Consider the following 27,542-nt stretch of genomic DNA (forward strand, 5'->3'; position numbering starts at 1 on the left):
TTAAAACTAATAGTAAATAGTAAAATATAATACGAAGATGTTATCCTTCTGCACAAAATTATCTAAAATTACTTCATCCAAAATCACATTACCTATAATGTCTAACATGATTTTAGATTATCTAAACATTAATAAACGTGCAATCACTTGATCGATACCGCAAAATCCCAAAGAAAAAAACCGTTACCGCAGAAGTCAAAGGCTATTTGCATTGTTTTTTCAACCTCGTATCTTCTGCAGAACAATTTTTAATATGGAATAAGATCTCAAAGAAAGAAATGAAAAACAGAAACAGAAAACAACAGAACAACCAGAACAAAGCCTGCTTTTATTAGTGTACAACAAGCACGCAGCTCTATGCATGTGCTTCAACTCCTCTCTTGTAACTTGGCACCGTCATACTTCATTCTTTGTTCATGTTTCCCATGCAGACATATTTTATCTGGAAAAGTAATATAGGGATAAGCTTCAACAATATCACACGTAATAATGTAAAGAATGAGGTAACAAAATGAGGTGCATGCATTGTTCAAAGTAGAGCTTGACATAAAGCTTTAGAACACCAAGAGAGAAGGCGTGTGATATATGTTCATGTATCTTTCTGCAAGAATACGAATGTGTTCTCTTTTCCTCACACTAGTGTGCAGGGGCATTTCTTCCTCCACCCCCATAATTTTTACCTGCAACTTCATTGGGTGCAGAAAGAAACGACCAGTGTGCAAACTTCATTTTTGGCATAGCCTATGACCCACAAATGTTAGGCCAAAAAAATTATCTAAATTGAATCAAAACTATTTTTGGCATAGCCTGTGACCCAAATGGACTTAAATCAAGCTCTAGGCTTATGGGCAAGCCAGTTTTCTAAAGTTAAACATAAATCCTGTTCCGGAAAGCATATTCCATAATGTATTTCATGTGTTCCGCAAATCCTATTCTAGAAATCTTAGTCCAGAAATTCTGGAAGTTACTTTTACAAAGTGTAAAATGGTCATTTTGAAATTTAGGGGGTTGAGGAAAGAATTTGTGGGAGTGAAGGAAGAAAAAACCTACTTTAAACCACAACCGAGTGTTAAGGAGAAAAGTTGCACGAGTACAATCAGCATGGACTTTGAAGCAATTTTGTTTGTAGAGTAAAATTATAGAGCTGAAAAATTTTCCGTACCTCTAAATATTCATCCATTCCATATTTGGAGCCTTCTCTTCCGAGCCCGGATTGCTTAAAACCACCGAAAGGAGCCACCTACATCAATGCATAGGCATAGATAAACCCATCAGAAAAACATCATTGCAACTTAATCTCGTTGAATAAGGAATGGGACGCACCTCAGTTGAAATTACTCCTTCATTAACACCAACAAGTCCATATTCTAGAGCCTCTGCTACACGCCATGATCGTTGGATACTGTTCGTAAACACGTATGAACCCAAACCTTCATATGTACATGTGGTTTCATGGTGAAAAACATTTGACAAAGTTAAACCAAGAGAAACCAGATTGGTCAAAACTAGAAACATTTAAATGGCAGCATGGGAGGGGGGCAAAAACCATTCTTTTAGCCTTCCAAAAGAAGAATCAAGCTAGAAAATATAGTAAACAAGAACTACCTGCGTTGGTGTCGTTAGCAATTCTGATAGCATCCTCTTCAGTTTTGAATCTCAAAAGGGGTGCAACAGGTCCAAATACTTCCTCTCTGGTATAAGACAAATCATATAGAGGAATTAAACAGAGAAAAAACTCCACTGAAAATTGAAAACAAAATTCCTTTTGACTATGACAAGGCAAAGTGATATGAAACTATACTAAAATTTCTGGAAATATGCAACATTAAATTGCATTAGTTACATTGGTTTGAAACCTCATATCAGCAAAGTCAGGTGCAAGCTAGCTTTTCAGAAGATATACAAACAATGAAATGAAACGATTCAACAATTTTGCAGTTTCGTTTCTACAAAACTCATTCGCAGTTTGAACTTCATAAAGACTAACCTTGTGTATATAAAAACGCATCTATAACCCCAGAACATCCAGTTTATTTATCTTAAAAAGAAAGAAAAAGCAGTTCACAAATTATCTGTAGTGACAGGGAAACTATAATTCACGAGTCAAGAATTAGAATATAATTAAGGAAGTCTTTACCCAAAAATCTAGGGTGATCAACTGGGAAGGGACTCAGGTGATTGAGTGGAGTTTGATTAAGGAATGTGAGAATGACAGTGACAGAATATGCTGATAATAATAGCTGGGGGCGTTTGACACATGTTGTTAAGAGTCCCAAGTGGTACTTTAAGCCTTTAGGCTCTCCCACCTAATGGACTAGTTTCTAGGATTGGGTTCTCTTCTTATGCTAAGGCATACATCCGTTTTACATAGTGTCTTACACCCTATATCTCTCTAATTCTCTGATAAAAACTTTTCTAACACTATCATTCTTAGAAAAGTCTAATAGATACAATATGGATACCACCATAGTACATCTATATAGGTCAGACAGGCAATACTATGCATAAGTTAACCAATTCTAACAAGTTAACCCATCCAAATAAGTTACACAATTCTGACAGAGAAAACACATAATATCCAGTTTAGAGTATTTATAAAGTGCTTTAGAGCTGATTAGGTATTAGTTTGAATTCCTCTAAGCTTGTTCGCATATAACTGAGTATGCACTGGCACTGCAAGCATCCTACTCTCAATGAAAAGTATTCTCTCATTGCAGATTATTGGACATAGTCTCCACTCCTGAAGCTATATTTCTAACAATCCATAAGCATGGGCATTGAGCATATTAAAACAAAAAAAAAAAAACTTTGAATTTTCAATAACAATTATGTTGATCTTATCTTATTCCTGACTATTTAAGAAATTTGAAATTTGAATTCACTAATATAATGCATGGGCACCAGATATCTAAGGTGCAGCATCCATTAAATTAACAAGGCCAGATATTATAATATACCAAAGCTCAGGTATGTTGTGCGAATATCAATTAGTGAAGAAAACAATCAAAATATCATGTCAAAGTTGTCAGTTATAACTTAGCAATCTAATGAGAAACACAAATAAAAAACCTAGACAACGTCGCAAAAGATTTACCTGGATATGCGCATATCAATGTTGACATCACTGATCACCGTTGGTTCATAAAATGTAAATCCAAGGCTATGTCTTTTACCCCCAAGAATTATTTTTGCCCCCTTCAGATAAAGAGGAAATAAGTTGTGAGAATTATGACCATTTGTTACTAGACATATTTATCCACCTTGGAATATTTTTCAAAGAGCAAAAGAATTGTACGCTGTACATCTGAAAAAAAATGAGAAAATATTTTGAATATAAATTTTTCTTTTCATACACCACAGCTATAAAGAACGATGGCCAATAGACAATTAAAAGACCTTGGTTTTTCATAATAACATTGTTTGTTCAATGTAACCAAACCCATCCTGTGGAATTAGACTCTGTTGCTGCTCAAGCATACAACACAGTAGCTTAACAAGCATCAGAGAAATGCCAACGAAGCCAAGAAAATGTCATAACCTCCACTCCAGACATAATCATAAATACATGGGGAGGAAATTATATGCACACAAAATTAGCTATCTTGGTTGAGGTTAGTGGTGGGGGAGAAAGATGTGCCCCACTCATCACTGCCACAAATAGTGTTGTTGGGATCTCCTAAGCCTATTTCAACGGGTGGTGACATTTCATATGATTCCAATTTGACTAGAACTCAATTTTTTCGGTTCTTTTGCCAAACAGGTTCTCTTTCTTACTAATCAAAGTTGATCCTTTATTATCTCTTTGTTGTTTTTTTTTAATGTCTGATATGAAAGCTCTTTTAAAAAGAAACTTAATCGTTTGAGAACATGATTGAATCAATGACCAAGTCCTTTGGATCATATACCCTATCCATGAAAGGTAGGAGTGCATTCAATAATTTGGCCCAATGTTCGGATTCTTGATTCAAGAATAACTAATCACATGACTCCTTTCCTAAGCAATAAAATAGTTAACATGATAAGAGAACAACTCATTACAATTGCAAATGATTATAGTGTATCCATTCGGGGATATGGGAATGTAATTTTAGAATCATCTATGGTACTAAAGGATGTTTTATATGTTCTACTACTAACTCGACTCTATTCACTATATTGTTGGGGAACCTGTTTTAGAATATATTTATGGAGAAAAATGGTTTGTTACTATTATTGATACTTGTGCTCATGTCACATTGACATACATTATGCATGGTACTAAATATGTGAATAATGAATTCTCCTTATTTGTCTCATAATGGTATTGTTCATGAGTTAAAATATGTGAACATTTCACAATAAAATGGAGTTGTAAAAAACAAAAATTGACACGTTCCACATTTTTGTTAGGGTACAAGGTATATGAGAGAAAAAGGTATAGGAGAGAAGGAGAAGGCCGAACGGTTGGAAACGAAGAGAGGTCAGGCCGAACGGTGGAAGGCGGGGAGAGGTCAAGCCAAACAGTGGAAGGCGAGGAGAGGTCATGCCGAATGGTGAAGGCGGTGAGGAGTCGAGCCGAACGGCTGAAGGCGGTGAGAGCTCGAGCCGAACGGCGGGAAGCAGCAAAGAACCTGAGCCGATCGGTTGAAGAAGTTACTATCCTAACTGCTCGCAGTTAGGATATGCGGGAAATATTTAGTATAGAGCGATATTCAGGGAAATATATTCTAGGGAAAGATTTTATTCAAGGGAAATATTTTATTTAGAACAATATTCATATTTTATTCTAGGGAAAGATTTTATTCTAGGAAATATTTTATTCTAAGGAAATATTTTATTTAGGAAATAATTAGTATAAATAAGGCTAGAGGCTATTGTTAGGGTCATGCTTTTGATTATTGAGTTTTGTTGACAGACAGTTATGCGTCCTGTGAGGGAGGTTATGCTCCCAAGTAATTGAAGGAGGTTATGCTCCCAATTATTGTTTACTTTTGTTTATTCAGATCTTACCATCAATAAAAGAGATTCATTCGTTCATTATCATTCAGTCATTGTCTTTTCTACCTACTGTGATCGTGATTAATTACGTCTCCAACTCGGATACGTAACAATTTCACTGATTTTGTCTCGACCTTTTGGAAAATGGGGAACAATTAAACAACAAGAAAGGGTGGAAGATTACATTCAAGAATTTGGAGTGGGAAACAACAATAGGAGTGAATTTTGTTATGCTATTGGTAATAATATGCACATGGATATTCTTTATATCCGTAAAGATATTGGCATTCTTAAGGGTGGATTTGATTTCTTGGCACCAACAGCTAGGGGAAATGCACGGAGAGTTTTACTTAAGAGTTTGACTGTCATTTCATTCGAGAAAAGATTGTATCTAGAGACATAAGATTGAATTCATCACTCAAATGATCAGTTAGCAGATATTTTCACTAAGTTTTTACCGGGACTTGATTATATTTGTAACAAGCTTGGTACATACAATTTATATGCACCATCTTGAGAGAAAGTGTTATATATATATTGCATTTTATGTTAATTAGGCAAACATAGTCCCTATGTTAATTATGTTATTTTTACATATTCATTTGTATTTGGGCTTAACCTACATTCTCATTATTATAAATACATTACCCTATGTGTATTTTTTACACAAGAGAGATTAATCCTATACCTAGTTTTTATTATATTCAATACAAAGGATACAAAAACTTATGGAATTGACTATAAGAAGACTTTTTGTCCTATAACAAAGATGAATACAATTTGAGTTGTTCTTACTCTAGCAGCTCATATTGGGTTAGACCATATGAATGTGAAGAATTTCTTTGTTCATGGAGATTCCTTCCAAATTTGAAACTCAATGGAAGGAATAAGGCATGACTCCTAAAGAATGCCTTCTATGGTCTTAAACAATCTCTAAGAGCATAATTTGGGATGTTTACAAAAGTAATGGTTTCTTTAGGATATAAACAAAGTCAAGTAGATCATACTTTATTCACAAAAGACTCCCTTACAAGTATAAACTTCACAACTGGTTGTCAATGTCAATGACATGATTATTGCAAGAGATGATGAAATAGAGAAATTGGCTTTAAAGGAAAAATTAGTAGCTTGATTGAAAATGAGAGACTTGAGAAAACTTAAGTACTTCCTTGGAATAGATGTTGCTTATCCAAGGAAAGAGGAGATTCATCTCCCAAAATAAATATGTACTTGAACTCCTCGAAGAAACAATTAAGCTAGGATGTAAAACTTCAGGAGTTTCTATTCAACAAAATCATAAAATTGGAAGTGAAGAGACTTCTGTAGAAAAAACACAATATTAAAGATTGGTAGGAAAACTTGTTTATTTTTCTCCTTTATGTTATAACGAAACTCATCCACTGAATTAACAAAATGTATATTCTCGGAACAGCAACGAGAAACAAAAGCCATTAACCACAATAAGCTTTGTAGTGACTATGAAGAACAAGCCATTAATACCAAAGGAAGAGGGAACCATTCATTCCAATAGCAAAAGATTATATAAATAATATTTTTTCCAATATTCAAGCAACAAGCTTCACCATCCAACAGAGATGCTGACATATTTATCAGTTTAGCTTTTAAAGACCACATACAAATCCTACATGTACCACTATGCGGTAGTCAGTCCTATCACAAAGTAAAATATTTGGTGCCGTCACAGGATGAAGATATATGACATGTTGATAAGTGAAAAGATAAAGTTCGGATTTTAATAGGAACTGGTTAACCAAACCTCAATAATTTTCCATGATAACAATTTCAACAAGACTTCTATGCTTATAAAGTCAATAAAATCTGGTTCAGTAACAGTTCAGTTTAGTTTTAACTCAGAATTGACCATGCCCAGCCTTACATAGAGGGGAGCCAGGGCAGTTAAAGCAAATAATCACATGGAGGAATAGCAAAGACAACAAACCTTTGATGTAGCATCATGAATTAAGGACTCCACCTGTAAGTAAAAACCATAAAGCAAAAAAAAAATTGTTCCTATCAGTTGGAGGAGACCCTCTAACAATGCAAAAAGAAAATGAAATATTAAGAGAAACACAAACCTTTTGCACAGCAGCTTCATTGATTAGAGGGCCCTGTTTAGAGATGGATATGAAATTGAGTTACACCATGACTCATTTTCTCTAAATTTAGGAGAGGACTCTACAGAGTAATGACACTCAATATATTATATATATAAAGGAAATATTGGAAAGGAAAGTAATTATTTATCAAACAGCACCTGAATTCTATTTGAATGAAAATTATCCCCACTAAGTTGGAAAAGCGTAGACACTGGGTTCAAAAGAAAAAAAAGAAACTAACATAAAAAATTAAAACAAAAACAGACCAACAACTACCTGTGCCACATCTTCACTAAAACCATCCCCAACTTTCATATTCAGAACAGCATCACGGAGTGCATTTGCAAATTTTTCATATATACCTTCACAAAGAAAAGATTAAGTAAAACATAAATCAAAGAGTACCAAAACAAATAATGTACTAATTTGTGTGAACTTCAAACAGAAAACAAAACCATCAAAAGGAATATAAAATTCTTCGGAGAGAAATCTCATAAGAATGTCACTGCAATTATCATTATTGTTTATCTTGGGTTCTCCTGTTTTTGTTTCTGAAATTTTTATTTTTCAAAACGTAACAAATTCAATGTCATATCATGAGATCATAAATAAAAATCCATTCACACAGTAGCCGTGATCAATAAGACTAATGATTACGGTATTGAAAGGTTACAAAAGGCTAGTAAGAATCCAGTAAAGTTTCACAATGTCATCATGATCATATCAAGAACACTGATATAAAAGAACACTTTTTGTCAAAAAGATAGTACATTTCGGAAACTCATACGATTAAGGAGAAGGAGCTTAATCAAATGGATTAGCAAACAAAAAAGTATCAAATTCTCTTAAAAGTTTTCATAAATTGGGAATCATAAACATGCAACATTAATACATTTGAATGAGAAGTTTCAAGAGCTGACAGATGTAATTGCAAAAAAATTGACAGTTTACTATCTTTTAAATCTAACCATCTTGTACAATAATTCTATTTGCACAAACGCATGTTTGTCCACTATTACGGAACTTTGCTGCAAGCTGCAATCAAATTAATGACATCTTATAATTAGTGATATTATCATAACTGAAGGACGGACAATTACAACATGCCACTTAACTTTCAGTTTTAGAGACTAACAAAATTTGGAAGCTTATATTCAATTTTTTAACATTTTTATAAGCTTTGTTGGTTTTTACCATGCCATCCCATGGTCAACTTGCCCAACCACAAATCCATTGCTGATTATTATAATAAACAAAATATTCCTTGCACAGAAACCATAATCTTCAAAAAACAGAAATTCCACATAAACACTCCAAAACTGCTCAAATTAAACTGGGGAGGTTTCCCCCATGTTGTGGGAGTTCTGTTCATTTGATAGATATAGAGAGCACGTTATTTTATAGCACATATTAAAATCTCAAACATGATTAATAAATAATATTCTACTAAAATTTTTGAAGGAATTAAAATCTACAAAATGGATAAAAATCACAAAAAGGCTAGTGAAAAGACAGTTTAATTAAAAAAATCACTTCACCAGCCCAATACATCATGCTAGATAATACCTGAAACAAAAGAACACATACTTAAACTTCATCAGCTAACTTAAACTTCATCAGCTAACAGTTGCACAACGAAAAATCTAGTCAAGGTGATAAGATGACTAGAAGATAACAACATGAACTTGTCTTTGTAATGTGGGTATTTAAACTTAAGTTGGTCTTTTACCACTTATTGTAAGAAACAGGAAGCAAGGATCACTAGTTCTAGACTCAAGTAATTTGAATAACAAACATAAAAGTTATGCTGTGGCAGAAATAATGAACGATAAGACCTACATTGCCTTAAAAATATTGAGCTATTTAACACTAGCATGAATGGTATCAGTAATCCACTCCTAAAATTGAAACTACCTAGTCAAACAGGCCTCAGTCATCAAGCCAAGACCAATAATAATCATACTGGTAATTGGAGTTTCTGGAAACATAAAATGTACATAATTTGAAGTTCCTATTAAATGATGCTTGAGTCGATAAATTCCACCTGTCAATACTTTTTCACAGTATTTACATTTCAGATTTCTTGTTTTCCCATCAATAGAAACACAATGACTCCATGCAGGATAAGTCCTAACTCCAATTCCATTTCCACTTTGAGTGTCACCTGATGCCATTTTTTCTTCAAATACAAACTAAAGAAATGTGAATGGTGAGGAGAAAAAGAAAGACGCAAGGAGAAAAAATGGAGAAGAACAATGGTTGTAAGGGTCACGATCATCAGCGATGATTGTTGGCGATGAGTTTCAACAACGTAGGTGGATGTTGTAGAAAGCTCGTATGGCTCGTGAGTTTTCTCCTTTTATGTGCAAAGTGAGGTGTTTATTCTTTTGGTGAGCTGTGGACCCTTAACCCTTGTTGGGAACCCAAGTATAGCACAAGGTGAAGACCCATTAACTCATTGTCTTAAGGTTTTGAGTTGAGAGTGTTGTATCTCCCAGTTAACCCCCTCCACCTCTATAAACCTAAGAAGTGGTATCAAAGTCGATGGTTAGTCTTGGTGACTGGCTCAGTGAGTATAATAGTCCTTGTATCGAAAGTCTTCTTGGCAAGAGTTCCAAGTAAGTGTGTCCCGTTAAAGATGAACGACAATACGAGAACGGGTACTCGTGGTTGGGAATGCTTTTGCTGGAGGGGGAGTGTACCAATGTGGAAGGGACTCACCCATAAGGGAAAGATTTGTTGGGAATCCAAGTATGAGTCTAAGTCCCACATTGGATAAAAATGAGAAAGTGGAGCACCATATAAAGGTGAAACCCATTAACCCATTGCCTTAAGGTTTTGGGTTGAGAGTGGTGTCAATCCCTTATGTGATTGCGCTCACGTCTCATTGGTATTGTATCTCCCCAATGAACCCCCTCCCCTCATAAACCCAACAAACCCTAACAGAAAAGAGGGAAAGATAAGTGTTAGCGAACTTATTATTTGGGCTAGGTTAGTTTTTTATTAAAAGTGGATCAGGTCACTTTCTTTTAAAACATGGTCGAGTCATCGTAGCAATAAAACATGATATCTAACTCCAATATCACAGCACCATGAAGATGGAGAAGGTGGACCAAGAAGATCGACACAACGAACGATCCTTCGATCCAACGAGCTACCTCAGAAGATCACTTCAATCTAGGAAGCTTTCAATCTGATCTCCGCATCAACTCGCAGAATCGTGCAAGTACGCGATCTAGATCGCAATTTTAACAACATTGGTCCTCACTATTACCTCAGACAAGGGATGGCAATTAAACCAATACATCTATGTAATATCAAAACTTGTCCCAACATTGATGGTACTAGACTTGATATCTTAGTGACAATTTTGTAAGATTGAGTTAGTTCCACTACCTGAATATGGTACTAGAGTCAATGGTTTGTCTTGATATCTTAGTGACAACATTGGTCCTCACTATTACCTAGGCAAGACATGGCAATTAAACCTATACATGTGGGTAATATCAAAACTTGTCCCAACATTGATGGTACTAGACTTGATATCTTCCTGACAATTTTGTAAGATTGAGTAAGACTTAAATTCCACTACCTGAATATGGTACTCGAGTCAATGGTTTGTCTTGGTAACCAACTCAAAAATGTTGAAGTATAGTGTCTTTATTATTATTAATATTTATGTTAGGGCTTTGTTAGGGGCTTCCCGTCCTTTTATTTTTCAGAACTACTGTCTCCTATAAATACAATAGTAAGTTGTATTAGGCTCATTAAGTGAAAAATATAAGACTTTTCATCTTCTCTCAACTCTTCAAGTTGGTAACAAGAGCCAGACCTTTATGTCTTCTTTGTCTATCGTCGGCGGCATCATCTTTGTCATTTCCGCCGTTCACTCCGCTGTCCGCTGTTGTCGTCGTTGCCACCAAGCGTCGCTTTCTCCAGCGAAGTCAAGGGTTAGGTGCGCCTTGAGAAGCGCAACCCAACCCTGGTGGTCCCGTCCTCCGAAGCCTCCACACCAGCCGCCACACGCCGCTTCTTTCCGGCCAGTCTCGACCGCGTGTTCCCCACGCGCCGCCTTCCCGGTGTCGGAGTTACACCGCGTCACTCTAGATCGTCTCGCCGGGGCTTCTTGAGTGTGTTTTGGTTCTTGTTTCTCCGTTTCATTGGCTTGGGCTCATATCTAGGGTTTCCTCCCTCACGTTTTTGAAACCCTAAGTCCCATTTCTTCTCACAGTTTTAAAATGGTCTCTTCTATTGGAATTAATTCCTCTTTATCTGCTACCCCTATCATTACATCTGCAAAACTGAATTGGAAAAATTATTTATCATGTTCCTCTGTTGTGGAATTGTGGTTTCTTGGTCAAGGACACCATAATCACCTTGAACAAGATATTTCTATGGTCCCAGATGAAGAAAAATCTCAATGGCTGAAATTAGACTTTCAGTTATGTGCTGATTTGTGGCAATCGGTTGAGCAAGAGGTTCTAGATATCTTGAGACCCTATAAGACACGCTCCTCTTTTTGGAAAAGGGCCCAAGATATTTTTGCTAATGATGTACAACGTCTTTTCGATGCAACCCAAAGAGCAACTTCTCTCAAACAAGTCCACCATGATATGGTTTCCCATATAACAAAAGCTCGGGCTGCGGTAGAAGAGTTAAAGAACTTCTTTGTAGCTGATTCATTAGAAAATCTCAACAAAAAGCTTGACAAGTTTTATATGGTCCTAATTTTGAAAAGTTTACACCCTGATTTTGATCATGTACGTGATCAAGTTTTAGCTGGTGATCAAATCTTGTCGATGGATGGCTTAGTTACTTGACTCCTTCGGGTACCTACATTGGTAAAAGACGAGAATTTAAGTGATGCTATTGAAACATCAGCAATGGTGACACCGCGAGGAAGAGGGGGAGGTAGGAGCAACCGTGGAGGACGTGGTGGTCGAAGTGGACGTCCTCAATGCTCATATTGTAAGAGAATGGGCCATACCCAAGATAAATGGTATTCCTTGCATGGCTTTCCAGACAAAGCTACTCATGTGTCTAAATCTGATAATTCAGAATCTAGAACTTTTGATGAAGAGTACCAATAGTTTTTGAGGTACAAGTCTGAGAAATCTTCTAATCTTGGCCAATCCTCCTCAATGTCAAATGTGTCAACTGCCTGCATCTCTCAATCTGTGGAAGGTCATAGTCCATGGATTCTTGACTCAGGTGCCTCAGATCATACCTCTGGTAACATCCATTCCTTTTCTTCCATGTCCTCTCCGAAAACTCCTCATTTCATTACTGTTGCCAATGGATCCAAAGTTGCATCTCAAGGGATTGGGAAAGTTTCCCTATCTCCTTCACTAAAATTGAATTTTGTTTTGTATATTTCTCATTGTCCTTACAATTTAATCTCTTTGAGTCAATTAACTCGTTCCTTAAATTGTTCTGTAACATTTTCTACTAATTCCTTTGTTATACAGGAACATGGTACGAGTCGTCTGATTGGAGAAGGACATGAGTCACGAGGACTTTATTTCTTAAAACCTAACTCCTCAGTTTCCTGTTTTGCAACTTCATCCCCAAAACTTTTGCATGATCGGTTGGGCCACCCAAGCTTATCCAAGTTGAAGATGATGGTTCCAAGTCTCAAACACATTCAAGTCTTAGATTGTGAGTCTTGTCAGTTAGGAAAACATGTTCGATCTTCCTATCCTAAAAGGTCTGAGACGCGATGTAATTTTGCCTTTTCAACTATTCACTCTGATATTTGGGGACCAAGTCGTGTTACTTCTTTTGGTTTTAATTATTTTGTAACCTCATTGATGAATTTTCTCGATGTACTTGGGTTTATTTAATGAAAGAGAGATCTGAACTTTTGGCAATATTTGTGTCTTTTTTTAATGAAATTAAGAACCAATTTAGGAAGACAATTAAAATCCTCAGAAGTGATAATGCTAAAGAATACTTTTCTGCAGCATTTTCTTCATTCTTATCTTCCCAAGGAATTTTACACCAGTCAACATGTCCCCACACTCCACAACAAAATGGCATTGCAGAGAGAAAAAATAGACATCTCATTGAAACTACACGCTCCCTGATGTTGAATACTAATGTTCCTGTTCATCATTGGGGTGATGCAGTCCTTACTGCCTGTTTTCTAATCAATAGGATGCCTTCTTCCTCTCTTGAGAATAAAGTCCCTCACTCTGTCATTTTTCCAAATGACCCTCTTTACCATGTCTCTCCTCATATATTTGGGTGTACTTGTTTTGTTCATAATGTTTCTCCAGGTCTTGATAAACTCTCCGCAAAAGCTATTAAGTGTGTCTTTTTGGGATACTCTCGCCTTCAGAAAGGGTATAAATGTTATTCTCCCTCAATCAAGAGCTATTATATGTCTGCTGATGTCACATTCTTTGAGGATACACCGTTTTTCTTGTCCTCCATGGAGGACCGTTCATCTGTTCAACAAATGTTTCCTCTACCATCATGTGATCCCTTGGTTACTCCTGCTTCTTTACCTCAAACTCAAAATGCAAATGACATTGTTCCTCCACCTCTTCTCACATATCAGCGTCGGACACAATCTCAAACTCAGAACACTGAAGATCCTCGATCAGATCCTCCTTCATCAGATTCCTAAACCATGGATCCTTCATCCTCTTCACCCTCTCTTGACTTAGATAATAATTGGCCTATTGCCCTTCGGAAAGGTATTCGCTCTACTCGTAATCCTTATCTTGTTTATAATTTTTTGAGTTATCATCGTTTGTCTCCTCCATATTTCTCTTTTGTTTCTTCCTTATCTTCCATTAAGGTTCCTAATAATGTTCATGAGGCACTTGGTCATCCTGGATGGCGACAAGCCATGATTGATGAAATGCAGGCACTTGAACACAATGGCACTTGGGACCTTGTTCCTCTTCCTCCTGGTAAGAAGCTTGTTGGTTGTAGATGGGTCTATGCTATTAAGGTTGGTCCTACTGGTGAAATCGATTGTCTCAAAGCTCGTCTGGTAGTTAAGGGATATACTCAAGTCTATGGCCTCGACTATTGTGATACCTTTTCTCCTGTGGCTAAAACCAGTACTGTTCGTATTTTGCTTGCTATGGCTGCCATCTGTCAATGGCCCCTTTGCCAGTTGGACATTAAAAATGCCTTTCTTCATGGTGATCTAGAAGAAGAGATATACATGGAGCAACCTCCTGGGTTTGTTGCTCTGGGGGAGTCTGGGTTAGTTTGCAAATTACATCGTTCCCTCTATGGCTTGAAGCAATCACCTCAAGCTTGGTTAGGTAAATTTAGTCGGGTTGTGCAGAATTTTGGATTGAAACGATGTGAGGCGGATCATTTAGTATTTTATAGTCACTCTTCTCCTGATAAATGTGTTTATCTTATGGTCTATGTTGATGATATTGTCATTACAGGAAATGACGTCACTAGATTTGATCAATTAAAGAATCATTTGTTCAACCACTTTCAAACCAAAGATTTGGGTCGACTAAAATATTTCCTTGGTATTGAAGTGGCACAATCAAAGGAAGGTGTCATCATTTCACAAAGAAAATATGCTCTTGATATTTTGGAGGAAACAGGCCTGACAAATTGCAAACCTATTGATAGTCCTATGGACTCAAATCAAAAGTTAATGAAAGACCAAGGTGAACTTTTCTCAGACCTAGAGAGATATAGAAGGCTTGTTGGAAAACTTATCTATCTTACCATAACAAGGCCTGATCTTTCTTATCCGGTGGGAGTTGAGTCAATTTATGCAAAATCCACATGTTGATCATTGGAATGCAGTGATTCGCATTCTCAGATATGTAAAAGGGAACCCAGGACAGGGATTGTTGTATGAGAACAAGGGAAGCACTCGAGTTGAGGGATATTGTGATGCAGATTGGGCTGGTTGTCCAATTGACAGAAGATCTACCACAGGATATTGTGTTTTACTTGGAGGGAACCTTGTATCTTGGAAAAGTAAGAAACAAAGTGTTGTTGCTCGATCTAGTGCTGAAGCTGAGTATCGATATATGGCTCTAACTACATGTGAACTTGTGTGGATTAGACAAATCCTTCAAGAGTTGAAATTTTGTGAAAATGAGCAGATGAAGTTGTACTGTGACAATCAAGCCGCCCTTCACATTGCCTCCAATCCAGTGTTTCATGAAAGAACAAAACACATAGAGATTGATTGTCATTTTATTAGAGAGAAGTTATTGTCAAAGGATCTTGTTACTGAGTTTGTCAACTCTAATGAACAACTCGCAGACATTCTGACCAAATCTCTAAGGGAGCCTAGAATTCAATTTATATGTTCCAAGCTTGGTGCATATGATCTATATGCTCCAGCTTGAGGGGAGTGTTGAAGTATAGTGTCTTTATTATTATTAATATTTATGTTAGGGCTTTGTTAGGGGCTTCCCTCCCTTTTATTTTTCAGAACTACTGTCTCCTATAAATACAGTAGTAAGTTGTATTAGGCTTATTAAGTGAAAAATATAAGACTTTTCATCTTCTCTCAACTCTTCAAGTGTTAAGAATCCTAGGTTTGTGGATTCCTTGTATTGAAAGTCATCCAATGTGGAAAAAACTAACACTTGAGAGGGAAATCATTAGGAGTCCAAGTGAGTTTGAGTCGCACATTGAGTAACAGTGAAAAAACTGGACATATAAGAGAAGACTCACAAACTCATTACAAAGATTTTGGGTAGGAGGTGGCATCAAGTCTCTTAAATGAGTTTGCTCAAAAACATTGATGTCAAATCTCACCAATTAGAAAAAGACTAGAAAAAGACCCAACCAATGTTGAAGAGCCTACATCAACAAGAGATAAGGCCAAATTATAGTAAATAACTAGATGCACATCTATCCTTACAAACTAGTTTTATATGATTGAATTAGGCTTAAATTACACTTTCTTAAGGTGTTATTAGAATTATTTAGAGTCTATCCTAGCAAGTTGTTCGGCCTCATGTCACGTGTCCCACACTCGAGATGGTCAATCCTCAGCATGAGGTGTGTTGAAAAGTCCACCTCAACCAGAGATAAAACCAAATTATAATATATAAGCATGTGCAAATCTTACCTTACAAGTTGATTTTGTATGATTGAGTTAAGCTTAAATTTCATTTTATTAATAGCATTATTTTTTTCAATATAAATAAAGCCCATGGGCTGTCAAAGAAACACATGGTTTCAGCTCAAGTTTTTGTAGTTAAACAAGAACTCTACATTATTCCTGAGTCATTGTCAAATGGTTTCAAGCACTACATAGTAAACAAATTAGACCCAAAAAATCAAGAAATATATTAAAAGAAAAACATTATTTCAGCCAACATGCATTCTCGTCATTTCTAGCTTACAGTTCCTTTAACTGCAACATCAAGGTCAGCATCATCAAAAACTATGCAAGGTGCATTGCCACCAAGTTCCAGAGATACCTAGAAATCCAAAACACATGCATATAAGGGTAAAATATTCTTTTAAATATTTGATGCACAGACCCAGTATTTGAAGAAATTAATGACAAAATCAAAGCATACTTTTTTAACTGTCTCAGCTGAACCAGCCATTAATTTCTTTCCAACAGCTGTTGAGCCTGTGAATGTGATCTTCCTTACCTAAATAAGGTTGACAATTTCTTTCTCAAATATTCAATTACATTCACAAGGTAATTGCTTCATAAAATCAAATGGTCACTAAACCTGTGGACTTGCAAGCAAACTGTCTCCAATTTCAGGAGCATTTCCCATTACAACATTCACAACACCCTGTGTCATAAAATACCACACCCATTAAAATCATAAACAAGGGTGAGAAGGATGAAAAAAAAACACGGAAGGTTTATTATGGTAAAAGACTGGAAGAAGAAGACTCAAACATATAGCAACATAAGAAATGGGTAACTAAAGACATTTGGAAAATTTACACAATCTAGTGGAAGAAACTAATGATGATTAGGGGTGTCCAAAGGAGCCAACTTAGTATTTCTCTTCTGAAGACCTACTTCACATACGCAACAAGTACATTGTACAGTACCAAAATATTAATAGTAAAACATTAAAGTTAGTAAAAGACAAAGGAAACAGAATAACTGCACACAGTTTAATATAGTTTCCACATAAACACGTAGAAGATTACATTCCAAAGTATCAAAATGAACCACATACAAACATAACAATCAAGCTGTTGATTTATGATAAAATAACAATTTTCAATCAATTTAATTACAAAATTACAAAACATCACACCGAAAAAGATGGAGCCTTAGCAAAATATGCAATGAACTTTCATTACTGTCATAAAGATATCTTTAAGAAACTACCGCTGGTATTCCAGCTTGAATGGAGAGTTCTGCAGCAGCTAAAGCAGTGAGAGGTGTAAGTTCAGAGGGTTTTATCACCACTGTACAGCCACATGCAAGGGCTGGACCAACCTGATATATTAGAATGGGTCAAAAACTTGTAAAATCACTTAAAAGTAAAAATGGGTCAAATTTGGCTGTGAAGATTCAAAACTAAAGATACCTTTCGAGTAATCATAGCAAGGGGAAAGTTCCAAGGTGTAATTGCACCTACAACCCCTACAGGCTGCAAATTCCAAAGACATTAACACAATCCATCTACATAAATACTAGGAATCAGGACTATCAAGCTGATTAGAATCGGTAAAATCAAATTCTAGAACTTCCAGTATAAAGGACAACTGGAACAATAATTTCCCACAGCATTCACATGCACTAAATTATTGGAAATCAAGACAAAAATATGTTTCATTTGCTGAGGAAAAAGCTTCCTCAACAATCACAAGAATATTCCTTTTATTAAGAAGTGGACTTTAAACATAACTCAACCATATAAAACCAATTTAGGGTGAATTTTGCACCCACTTATATATTATAAACTCGCCTTATCTTTAGTTAATGTGGGACTTCCAATACACCGCCTTCACACTGATGTATATTCATATCAAGTATAGAACTAGACATTATAACGGTTTGATAGCGAGTGGAACAATAGATCAAACAAACATCAAAATTTGCTAAGATAGGCTCTAATCCATCGATCATGTTAAGAAGTAGACTTTAAGCCCAACTTAACCCCACAAAACCGGCTTATAAGATAAGATTTGTACCTACTTATATATTATAAACTCGCCTTAGCGCTAGTCGATGTTTAATTTCCAACACCTTTCAAATACAAATGTATAAAAATATAGCTACAACCTAATGTCATTTCTTTTAATAAGAGGGGAGTATACTTTCCATTTGCGTGCCTCCTTGGATCCTACTTGACATATTACCTAAAATAAAATATTCAGTCACACTTGAACAATGACATATTTTGGCTTTATTAGTAGCCATTTTTCACATCAATATAATTTAGAAGCACCATTTCCCATTTTCTTCTACTAGAACATAGGAAATGGAGGGGTGGAAGAGAACTTAATTCGTACAAAAAGAATTTGTATATTTCACTTTTAGTACAATAAAAAACAAAGTTACAGTCTTAGTACAAAAATTTTAATTCCGTTAGTTTTATATTTAACCAATTAATGGTTAAGTTAAAGTAGTTAAACACATGTTTGGTCTTTAGTAATTGCCGTGTGTGTTTATTAAAGGAAAAATTAAATTAATATGCAATTATCCTTGAAAGGACTTCCTTTTTGCTTTGTAAATTTGAAAATCTTTAGTGATTCATTTAAGAATAATTGCATATTAACATAACTTTTTCCTTTAATAAATGCACATGACCAATACTAAATACCAAACACATGCTCAATTATATTAAATATTAACAAAGTTCAAACAAAACTAACAGAATTAAAATTGTTATAATAAGACTAGTTTTTTTTTTTCTTATTGCATTAAGATCACATGTTAATATTTACCATACTGAACTAACTATATACCCTAAATAAATAAGGCTATGTTGTTAGTCTGTGAAATTTAAGGTAATTCTGGTTATGCACTCAAATTTAAACAACTTTTTAAATCCTCAAAATTGGAAAAAGAATATGATTTTAGTCCCTAAACACTAAATTTGAGGCATTAAAATGAATTTTTAAGGGATTAGGGTTTGAGATTTAAAATTTAAAACCATTTTTAGTCCCTCAAATTTAGTACTTAAAAACAAACCCTATTTTAATAAATTTGAGGAAACAAAAAAGAACCTTTTTATTTGACGGACTAAAAGGGGATTTACCCAAATTTCAAAACCTAAGAACATAATTAAACCATAAAACAAACAGGGAAAATAAAGACAACAATTAAATAGAGCTCTCAATCCCAATATGTATATATTAAGGAGACTTCAATAAAGAGACTTTTTGAAGCCACAATCAGAAATAAAATATCAGTTGTGAAAGAAACACGAATGATGAAAATGTCACTATTATGAATGCATCAAATGGAAATACAATAGAATAAAAGTTCCTACTGCCAAGAGCTAGGGCCCTTTGAAGCTACAAATGCTCCCCACCCATGAATAACTATCCAAAACATCTAATGCCCCCTCTTATACCACTAAGAACCTTATAACAGAATTTTCTTCACAACCAATCCACTACTCATTCTCTCACTCTACCCCCAATAATTATTACCTATTTCCCTTCCTGTTTGATCTGGAATAAACTCTCCACATTGCTGACCAAGAGACTGGACCTGAGTCCACAAATGGGGTCCTAACATTGTCACTTCTTGAACAACATTCATGTCCTCAGGTATAAAACGCTGAATCTGACTCCAAAAATTGAACACCTTCGCCCAAATGACTTCTTCAAAAGCACCAACAATTGGGAACTAAATCCCCTGCTTTGGTTATGCTACAAGCTGCCACTATTGCCTCCGAATCAAAGGAACCTTCTGTGTCACCCTTCAAATCAGTAGGCTGATCCTCTTCAACTATATAACTTCTAACAACCTTCTTTAACAAATAAACATGGAATACTGGATTAATCCGACAACTGAATTTTGTCCGCCACTGTTCCTATTCTTTCAATAATTTGGAAAGGACCATGGTACCAAGGAGCAAAGTTGGAAATGCAAGCTTCAACTGTTTTATGCCCATGGGGCCATAACATGAGAAAAACAAATCTGCTAACTCAAAAACTCAAAGCATTCTCCCAAATTGAGTTATCCAACACATAGAACCAATTTGTTAGAAACCACAATCAGAAATAAAAGATCAGTGGTGGAATCAGGAAAATGAGTGTATTATGAATGCATAAGAGGAAATGCAATAGAATTGAAAATCCTACTGCCCAATGCTAGGCTCCTTCAAAGGAACAAATGCTCTTTACCAATAACTAACTATCCACAATCGTTAATGTCCCCTCTCATCCCAGTGACCTTCACAACCAACCCACAACTCACTCTCACTACTACCTCAGCAATTGCTCCATGCTTCCCTTCCTATTACTTTAGTAATAAACTCTTCATATTATGGGCCTAGTGACTGGGCCGGAGTCCACGACTAAGGTCCTAACAAAGACCGTGAGCCATATAGTGGTCATAAAAAGGATTTTGATTCATGACATGTTTAAGCTGAGAAGAATCCTTAAAGATGATAGACATTTCATCTAAACCAAATGCACCATAGAGTGGCATAGAAAGCCAAATCCCATTATCCCCTAAGCCATACCTTATTGGTTAATGTATAATAAAATTGCTGAAATAAAAATTTAAGACACCGAGTCTACCTGCTTAAGAACAAACAATCTCCGATCAGATAAAGGTGCAGGAATTATATCCCCATATACACGTTTTGCCTCCTCAGCTGAAAACTCAATAAATCCAGCCCCATAGTTTATCTGTAAAATAGTAAGTTACATATATATTGTAACCATAATGAAATTCAATCAGGGAAAATACATAAGAAAGAAAAGGAAAAACAATTGGCCAAGTACCAAACGATAGAAGTTCACCCATTATGTACCTCACCAATAGACTCTTTAAGAGTTTTCCCCTGCTCCAAGGTTATAAGTTGTGCAAGTTCTTCTTTATGTGCCATTAGCAAATCATACCTTGAAAATTGAAGAGAAAATTAACAAGATGTAACTATTATCACAAAAAAAAATACAAAATCGGGAACTTCCATCATGATAGGTCAAGCTATCTATCTTGCATAGAAACATATGCAGGCTTCATGAACTCATGAAATCAAAAGAGAAAAACCATACCATTTCCTCAAAAATTTGCTTCTTTCAGCAGCAGTGGTTTTGCTCCATGCTACACAGGAAATTTTAGTCATCATAATATTATCATGGTCCAAAATGGCAGGATTTCATCTTTTGCTTAGAGAATCAAGAACTAATACATCATTAATATATTAGCAAAGGGTATGACTATTGTTAAACAATAAGAATAGAGAGGCATCGTTTTAAATAAATGTTAGATATTACTATGAACCTTGGCATCCCAGAGAGGCTGGCACCCCAACACTCAACAAGCATATGCCATCACAAGGAAAGCTATATACAAATGGGAAAAAAACATACAAAAACATGGAGGGACCAAACTAAACTCATGCTCAAAAGCAAACGACCATTATCCCACAAAGGGTACAGCTAAAAACCAAAATCAAGGAGTTCGTTGAAAAAAATCTAAACTAATAACACGAAGAATGAAACTAAACCACTTAAAAAATAGTCTATCATAAATCCCAAGATTTGCCAAATCACCAACACAATGATTGTCTTCCCAATAAATATGAGAGACCTTAAAGTCCATATCTATTAGGTTTCTTGGTGTCAAGAAACCTAGATACTATCTCAAAATAAATAATCACAACAGGTTTATGAATTCTCACAGTGAGAAACAGTTTTATTGAATGGAAAAACATTGAAAGCAATCAACAACAGTCAAGGGAAAACATTCTCTTACACAAGACAGATCCTATTTCTGAAATAAACACTCAACAACCAACCAAAATACACACCCACCTCCTTAAAAGACATAAACAAAACATAACTGACAAAGAAAATTGTCAACAACCAAAGAAAACTACCCCTAACTGCTATGAAACTCCTCCTAACTCCCCCAACCACCACTTACTAAATGTCGTGTTTATTTTTTCTAATGTAAACCTTCCAAGACCTATCAATACTGCCAGGGGTCTGAAAAACCTTGTCCTCAAAGTTGAAATCTAAAAATTGATCTCTAATCAGTGCTTCTTCCTCTCAAGTTGCGTTGTCAAGACCCCCTTCCTTCATTCAACATGTACATATGGAACATTGAGGCCTTGCAAAGAGCGGTCTAAAACCTTGAGAGGGACACAACTTGACTCCTTGTAGTGCAGCTCACCTGGAGATTCCTACTCTACAGTCAAATGGTGATTCTCCACCACGAGCTTAAGTTGGGAAACATGAAAAACTGATGTATCCTTGCATATTCTGGCAATTGAAAACAAAAAGTGACCTGACCAACCTGCTTTAGGACTAGAAAAGGCCCATAATACCTGGGTGCAAGTTTAGGATGTAATATGGCCGGCATAGACATCTGTCTGTGAGGTCGAATCTTCAAAAATACCCAATCTCCCACCTGAACTGTAGTTGCCTGCCTTTTCTTATTAGCAAATTTCACCATCTGATCTTGGACTCGTCCAAGGTGAAATTTCAGTTGCTTAAGTGCCTTATCCCTGTCCTTAAGGTCCTGCGCTACTGCTTCAATTGACGTTTCACCAGGAACAAAACGGGACATGGAAGGAGGTGGACGGCCATAAACTATTTCAAAAGGTGTAAACTTAGGTTGATGCCTGAAAACTGGTATTGTACCAATATTCAGCCCATGGAATAAAGAAATTCAAGTCTTTGGTTGTTCAGAACTTTTGAGCAAGATAATGTTTAGTTGGACAACACCATCCTTATCATTGTCTATGATAACTATGTCATCCACGTAAACAATAAGATAGATACATCCTTAGGGAGAATGACGATAAGATATAGAATGGTCAGCCTAACTTCATATCGTTCCAAATCATTGGATGACAATCTGAAAATTCCCAAACCATTCCCAAGATGATTGCTTGAGGCCACATAGGGACTTGTGAAGATGACATCATATAATTCCCCTGGAGTACAAACTCAGGTGGTTGTTCCATGCAAACTTTCTTACAAAGATCACCACATAGAAATGTATTCTTAATGTGAAGTTGAAACAGTCCAATCATAAATAGTTGCATTGGAGAAAAAAAGTCGAAATATATAATTTTGGCAATAGAAGAGAAAATATCAATAATCTTGGTCATAGATTTGTGTGTATCCTTTGGCAACTAGATATACAACGATCAACTTTATATTAGGTCCTCTTGGAACATTGTACAACCACCAACTCCTAAAACTTGATTTGTTAGCTACAAGAGGAATCAACTCCCAAGTACCACTACTTTGAAGGGCATGCATTAATTATTGTTTGTCACCATTTCAGGTGAGATTAAACTTCACCTGAAAACTTAGGAATTGGAACAGAAATTAACAAGACTGAACAAGTATAATGTATGATAGAAAGTAATGATAATTGAATTATGAGTAGAACGTGTACCTTTCTGAGTAGTAATTGGCCAATCATTTCAAAGGAGAGCGGATTTAGTACAAGGGATGGCCTCTTATATCATTATGTCAAAAATGGGTCATGTACTAGAATTTCAACAGGTCACAAATGACATTGATATACCCCATCAAGGTATTGGAAGAGCATCCTGATTTAAGGCAGATTCATGTGAACATTGATAGTAGTGGGGAAGTAAATAAGTCACCATTAGAAGAAACAGGTGTATGGTACAAAATAGACTCAAAGAAAGACATAAGCAAACACAACATACTAATTAAGATTAGGAGAGAAACTTCAATACCATTGTTGTAAACAATGATATCCCACAATGACACATTTGAACAATCGAGGAGAAAGTTTCTCTTTGACCAAGTATGAGGTTATGTACAAAACATGTGGAAGAAAAGAGACAATGAAGAAAAGAGACAACATGGGGTACCCAATAAATTAGGACAGTTGATGACATCTAGTTGTGAGATAACATGTTCTAAGGACAACCACCTTCCAAAAACAATGAGAAAGATGACTATGAAGAAGTGTTCGAGTAGTTTCTATAAGATGTTTGTTTTCGAGTTCAACCACTTCATTTTGTTGAGGGCTATGAGGACAAGAAGTTCGATGAAAAATACCATTAGATGTCATGAACTACTGGAATTGATGAGACAATAATTCACGGGCATTGTCACTACTAAAACAAAATGTATGAATATACAAAATTGTGTTTTGATTTCTAAAAGAAATCTAAAATATAGAAAACGCCTTTTATCGATTTTTCATAGCCAAATTCAAGTACATCTAGAATACTCATTAATTAAGGTAACAAAATATTTAAAACCACAAGGAATAACAATATGTGAAGGACCCCAAATATTAGAGTGAACTAGTTAAAAAGGAGACAAAACTAGTTTATTCAGTGTCGCAAAAGACTGACAAATATGTTTTCTTAACTAACATGACTCACAATTCAAACTAAACAAATGTTCCACACTCAACACCATCTTCTGAAATTTTGTCAACTCAAGGTCTCTTAATTGTGTGCATGAACTATCATTGAGAGACCATCATGCCTAATATCTAGTCTAGCAATGTAACTTATTTCTATTGAAAGTGAAGATAATGTCATTGAATTGGGTCAATCGAATGTTAGACTGTAAATTACAAGGATAGTTAGGGGCATAAAGAACAAAGTCAACAAAAAAGGATGGACCAGGTTGGGTACTACCAATGCTACAGGTTTGTGTTTGTCAACCATTAATAAAAGTTATAACAGGAAAATTGATAGTAGTAGTAGTAGTAGTAGTAAAGGAGGAGGAAAGAGAATGATTACTAGATATACAATCAGTTCCACTAAAGTCAATGACCTAAGGACAAAGAGAAGGACATGGAGAGTGACAACCAAATGAATTACTCATGTTCTTAAACCCATACTTAATCGTTGCAATATTCCTTCTGTCAATAAAAAAAAGTTATTGATTTATGGTCTTCTTGTTGTAAAGGGAAGTCCCATAGACTTCCTTCTTCTACCTCTAAAACTGTTTACACAACTCCTTTGTACTTAAGTTTTACTAAGCTCTAGGGACCATCGCATTTTGGTTACACATACTATGTTACCTTTGTTGATGCACATTCTAAGTTCACAAGGATTTATCTTTTAAAGTCCAGATCTGTAACTCTTTCAGTTTTTCAACATTTTGAAAAATAAAGAATATAAAAGATATTATTTTCTCTCTCTATATGTATATCTTTCCGTTACACTATCACAATATTCCCCTTTAGGTTGTTATTTCCAGCTGTCACTTTTCGGTGATTCTATTTTGGTTTTTGGTCTTTTTGCTTTCGAGGGTAGCTACTATAAATGCTCCCTTTGAATTCTGCTTTACGTATCACAGAAATGATAATATATTACATAGTTTCTTCTGGTTTTATCTTTCTCTGACAAGAGATAAACTATTATTTTGATAAACTTCACCACAAAGCTTAATGAAATACGATAAAAAGAGATTATAAAAATAAGCTATTTTCCAAACGCCCCTTATGTTTCTTAGGAAAGACATATTTAGTTTTGGTCACTACTTGTAGTCTGAAATATACCAAACTGAAAAGTTTCATAAAGAGCTCGAATAAGCTCCTTATTGGCTCCTCCAAATACACACACACCCTAAGTATCTTAGGAAACGGCATATATATTGAGGAATTTCTGTTAAAATATTTTAATATTATCCTATATTTCTGTTCGTAGCTTAAAATATAACATACAGCATCAAACTGGGATGTTTCATACATCGATATGCAGTATAGGCAGCAGAAATTGCATCATTCGTCTCTCTTCCACCCATGCATGCCACATCTGCAATAGATTCACCTGTTGCTGGATTATAAACCTGCCACGGCATCAAATATATAAGATGCTAAAACAATAACACTATTAAAACAAAGAAATTTCAAGTAAAAAGCAGGCTGCATGGTTACACTACTATTATCAGTAACATTAATAGACCACGAAGCAGCAAGTACATGCTGCATCTCTTCCATTGCACTTTTCCAAAAAAACATTGGAAGAAGAATAAGAAGAGAAAAAAGAAAACATCAAGTATACCTTTATGGTTTTTCCATCATAAGCGTCACTCCATTTCCCTCCAATAAGGCCCTGAGTCCTCAGCAATCCAGAACTATTAAGCTTGGAAGCAACACTCTGTGCATCCATGCTCATCTGCCATTCAAACAAACCTGACTCATGAACAAGTAACAAGAATATCCCAAACAATAGTAATAAAATAACAAACACCCATTTATTAGGCTTAAGTATCTTTATTTTGGTCCTCTAATGATAATTACATCAAACTAGTCATTCAAATATCAATTTTGGGCACAGAACTATTAACAATACTAATAAGAAATCAGATTCATGTCTCTCACACTTTAAACAAAGAATTAAATGTTGCTTGTAGTGTCGTCATTCAAACATGGATTATCCTGTAATTGAAAATTGTTGACTTTCGTAATAATTACTTTAAGAGTCAATTGAAGAGTGATTGATTTCTAAGGACAATATAGTTTAAAATTATAGAATTTTACTTTAAACTCATTAAAAAGGTTAAGATAAGCGTAAAACTTCCGTTATATCAACATTATCCTCTTGAACAAATGGATGAAAATATGTCCAATGCAGGTAAAAGATTGAAACTCTGTAATCAAATTCAAACATTAAGACACGGTGAGAAGTGGGTAGGTCAGAAAATGAAAACGGTGCAAAAGTGAAAAGACGGAAAAGGGCTTGCCTTTCGGGTGAGAGGAAGAGAAGAGGACAGCATCTGCATCTGCATCCGCATCTGAACAGAGAGAAGATGGGAAGGGCGAGAGAGAAGCTTTGACGATCGCAGTGCCATGCAGCAAAGGTTCCGTGCCGCCATTAGCGATTGTTTCTAATTGTCTTACGAAAATGAACCAGCAAGAGTGTCACAAAGGTTAATGTGGATGCATGATTGGTATAAGTTAATCTAAATATAAGGAATGAATGCCACAGATGTGGTGTTAATTGGGATCAGTACAACCGTTCCGGTTAAGTCCGCAACAGACAAGTTTTAGGTTGCTTTCCAGCGGCAAGTCGAAAGTAACCCAAATTTTGTGGATTACTTTGTCTTTTAAAAACAATTAGGTTGTTTATTTTCTGACACATGTGCTAAGTGTATTCATTCACCGGTGATAAATATAAATAAAAAAATGTATTATAATAATTAGAGGAAAAAAAACACATGCGTCTGTTCACTTTTCTATTAATAATAAAAATATCATTTTATCATATAATTATTTTAAAAAAATAGATATAAAATAACTAATATTTATAATTTTATTATATGTAATTAATTACATTTAAAACAATAATCAAATAATAGAAATAATGAAATAATAAA

The 27,542-nt window shown here is 35.4% G+C and overlaps 1 protein-coding gene across 1 annotated transcript; it reads right to left on the minus strand.

The window, feature by feature from the left end:
- Positions 1-46: 46 nt before the first annotated feature.
- Positions 47-27,238, minus strand: LOC108333866 (succinate-semialdehyde dehydrogenase, mitochondrial). The gene is made up of 20 exons (XM_017569331.2): positions 26,910-27,238; positions 26,228-26,341; positions 25,913-26,012; positions 21,264-21,312; positions 21,020-21,107; positions 20,784-20,894; positions 17,612-17,674; positions 17,410-17,520; positions 16,790-16,855; positions 16,628-16,705; positions 16,448-16,525; positions 8,063-8,129; positions 7,371-7,456; positions 7,074-7,106; positions 6,938-6,970; positions 3,095-3,195; positions 1,606-1,691; positions 1,324-1,430; positions 1,163-1,240; positions 47-442 (listed from the first exon to the last, which is right to left on the minus strand). Exons 1-20 carry the CDS (start codon positions 27,039-27,041, stop codon positions 404-406), a joined length of 1,620 nt encoding a protein of 539 aa, XP_017424820.1. The 5' UTR covers positions 27,042-27,238; the 3' UTR covers positions 47-403.
- Positions 27,239-27,542: the final 304 nt, after the last annotated feature.

This window comes from Vigna angularis, chromosome 11 (genome assembly GCF_016808095.1).
Source record: "Vigna angularis cultivar LongXiaoDou No.4 chromosome 11, ASM1680809v1, whole genome shotgun sequence".
Lineage (NCBI taxonomy): Eukaryota > Viridiplantae > Streptophyta > Magnoliopsida > Fabales > Fabaceae > Vigna > Vigna angularis.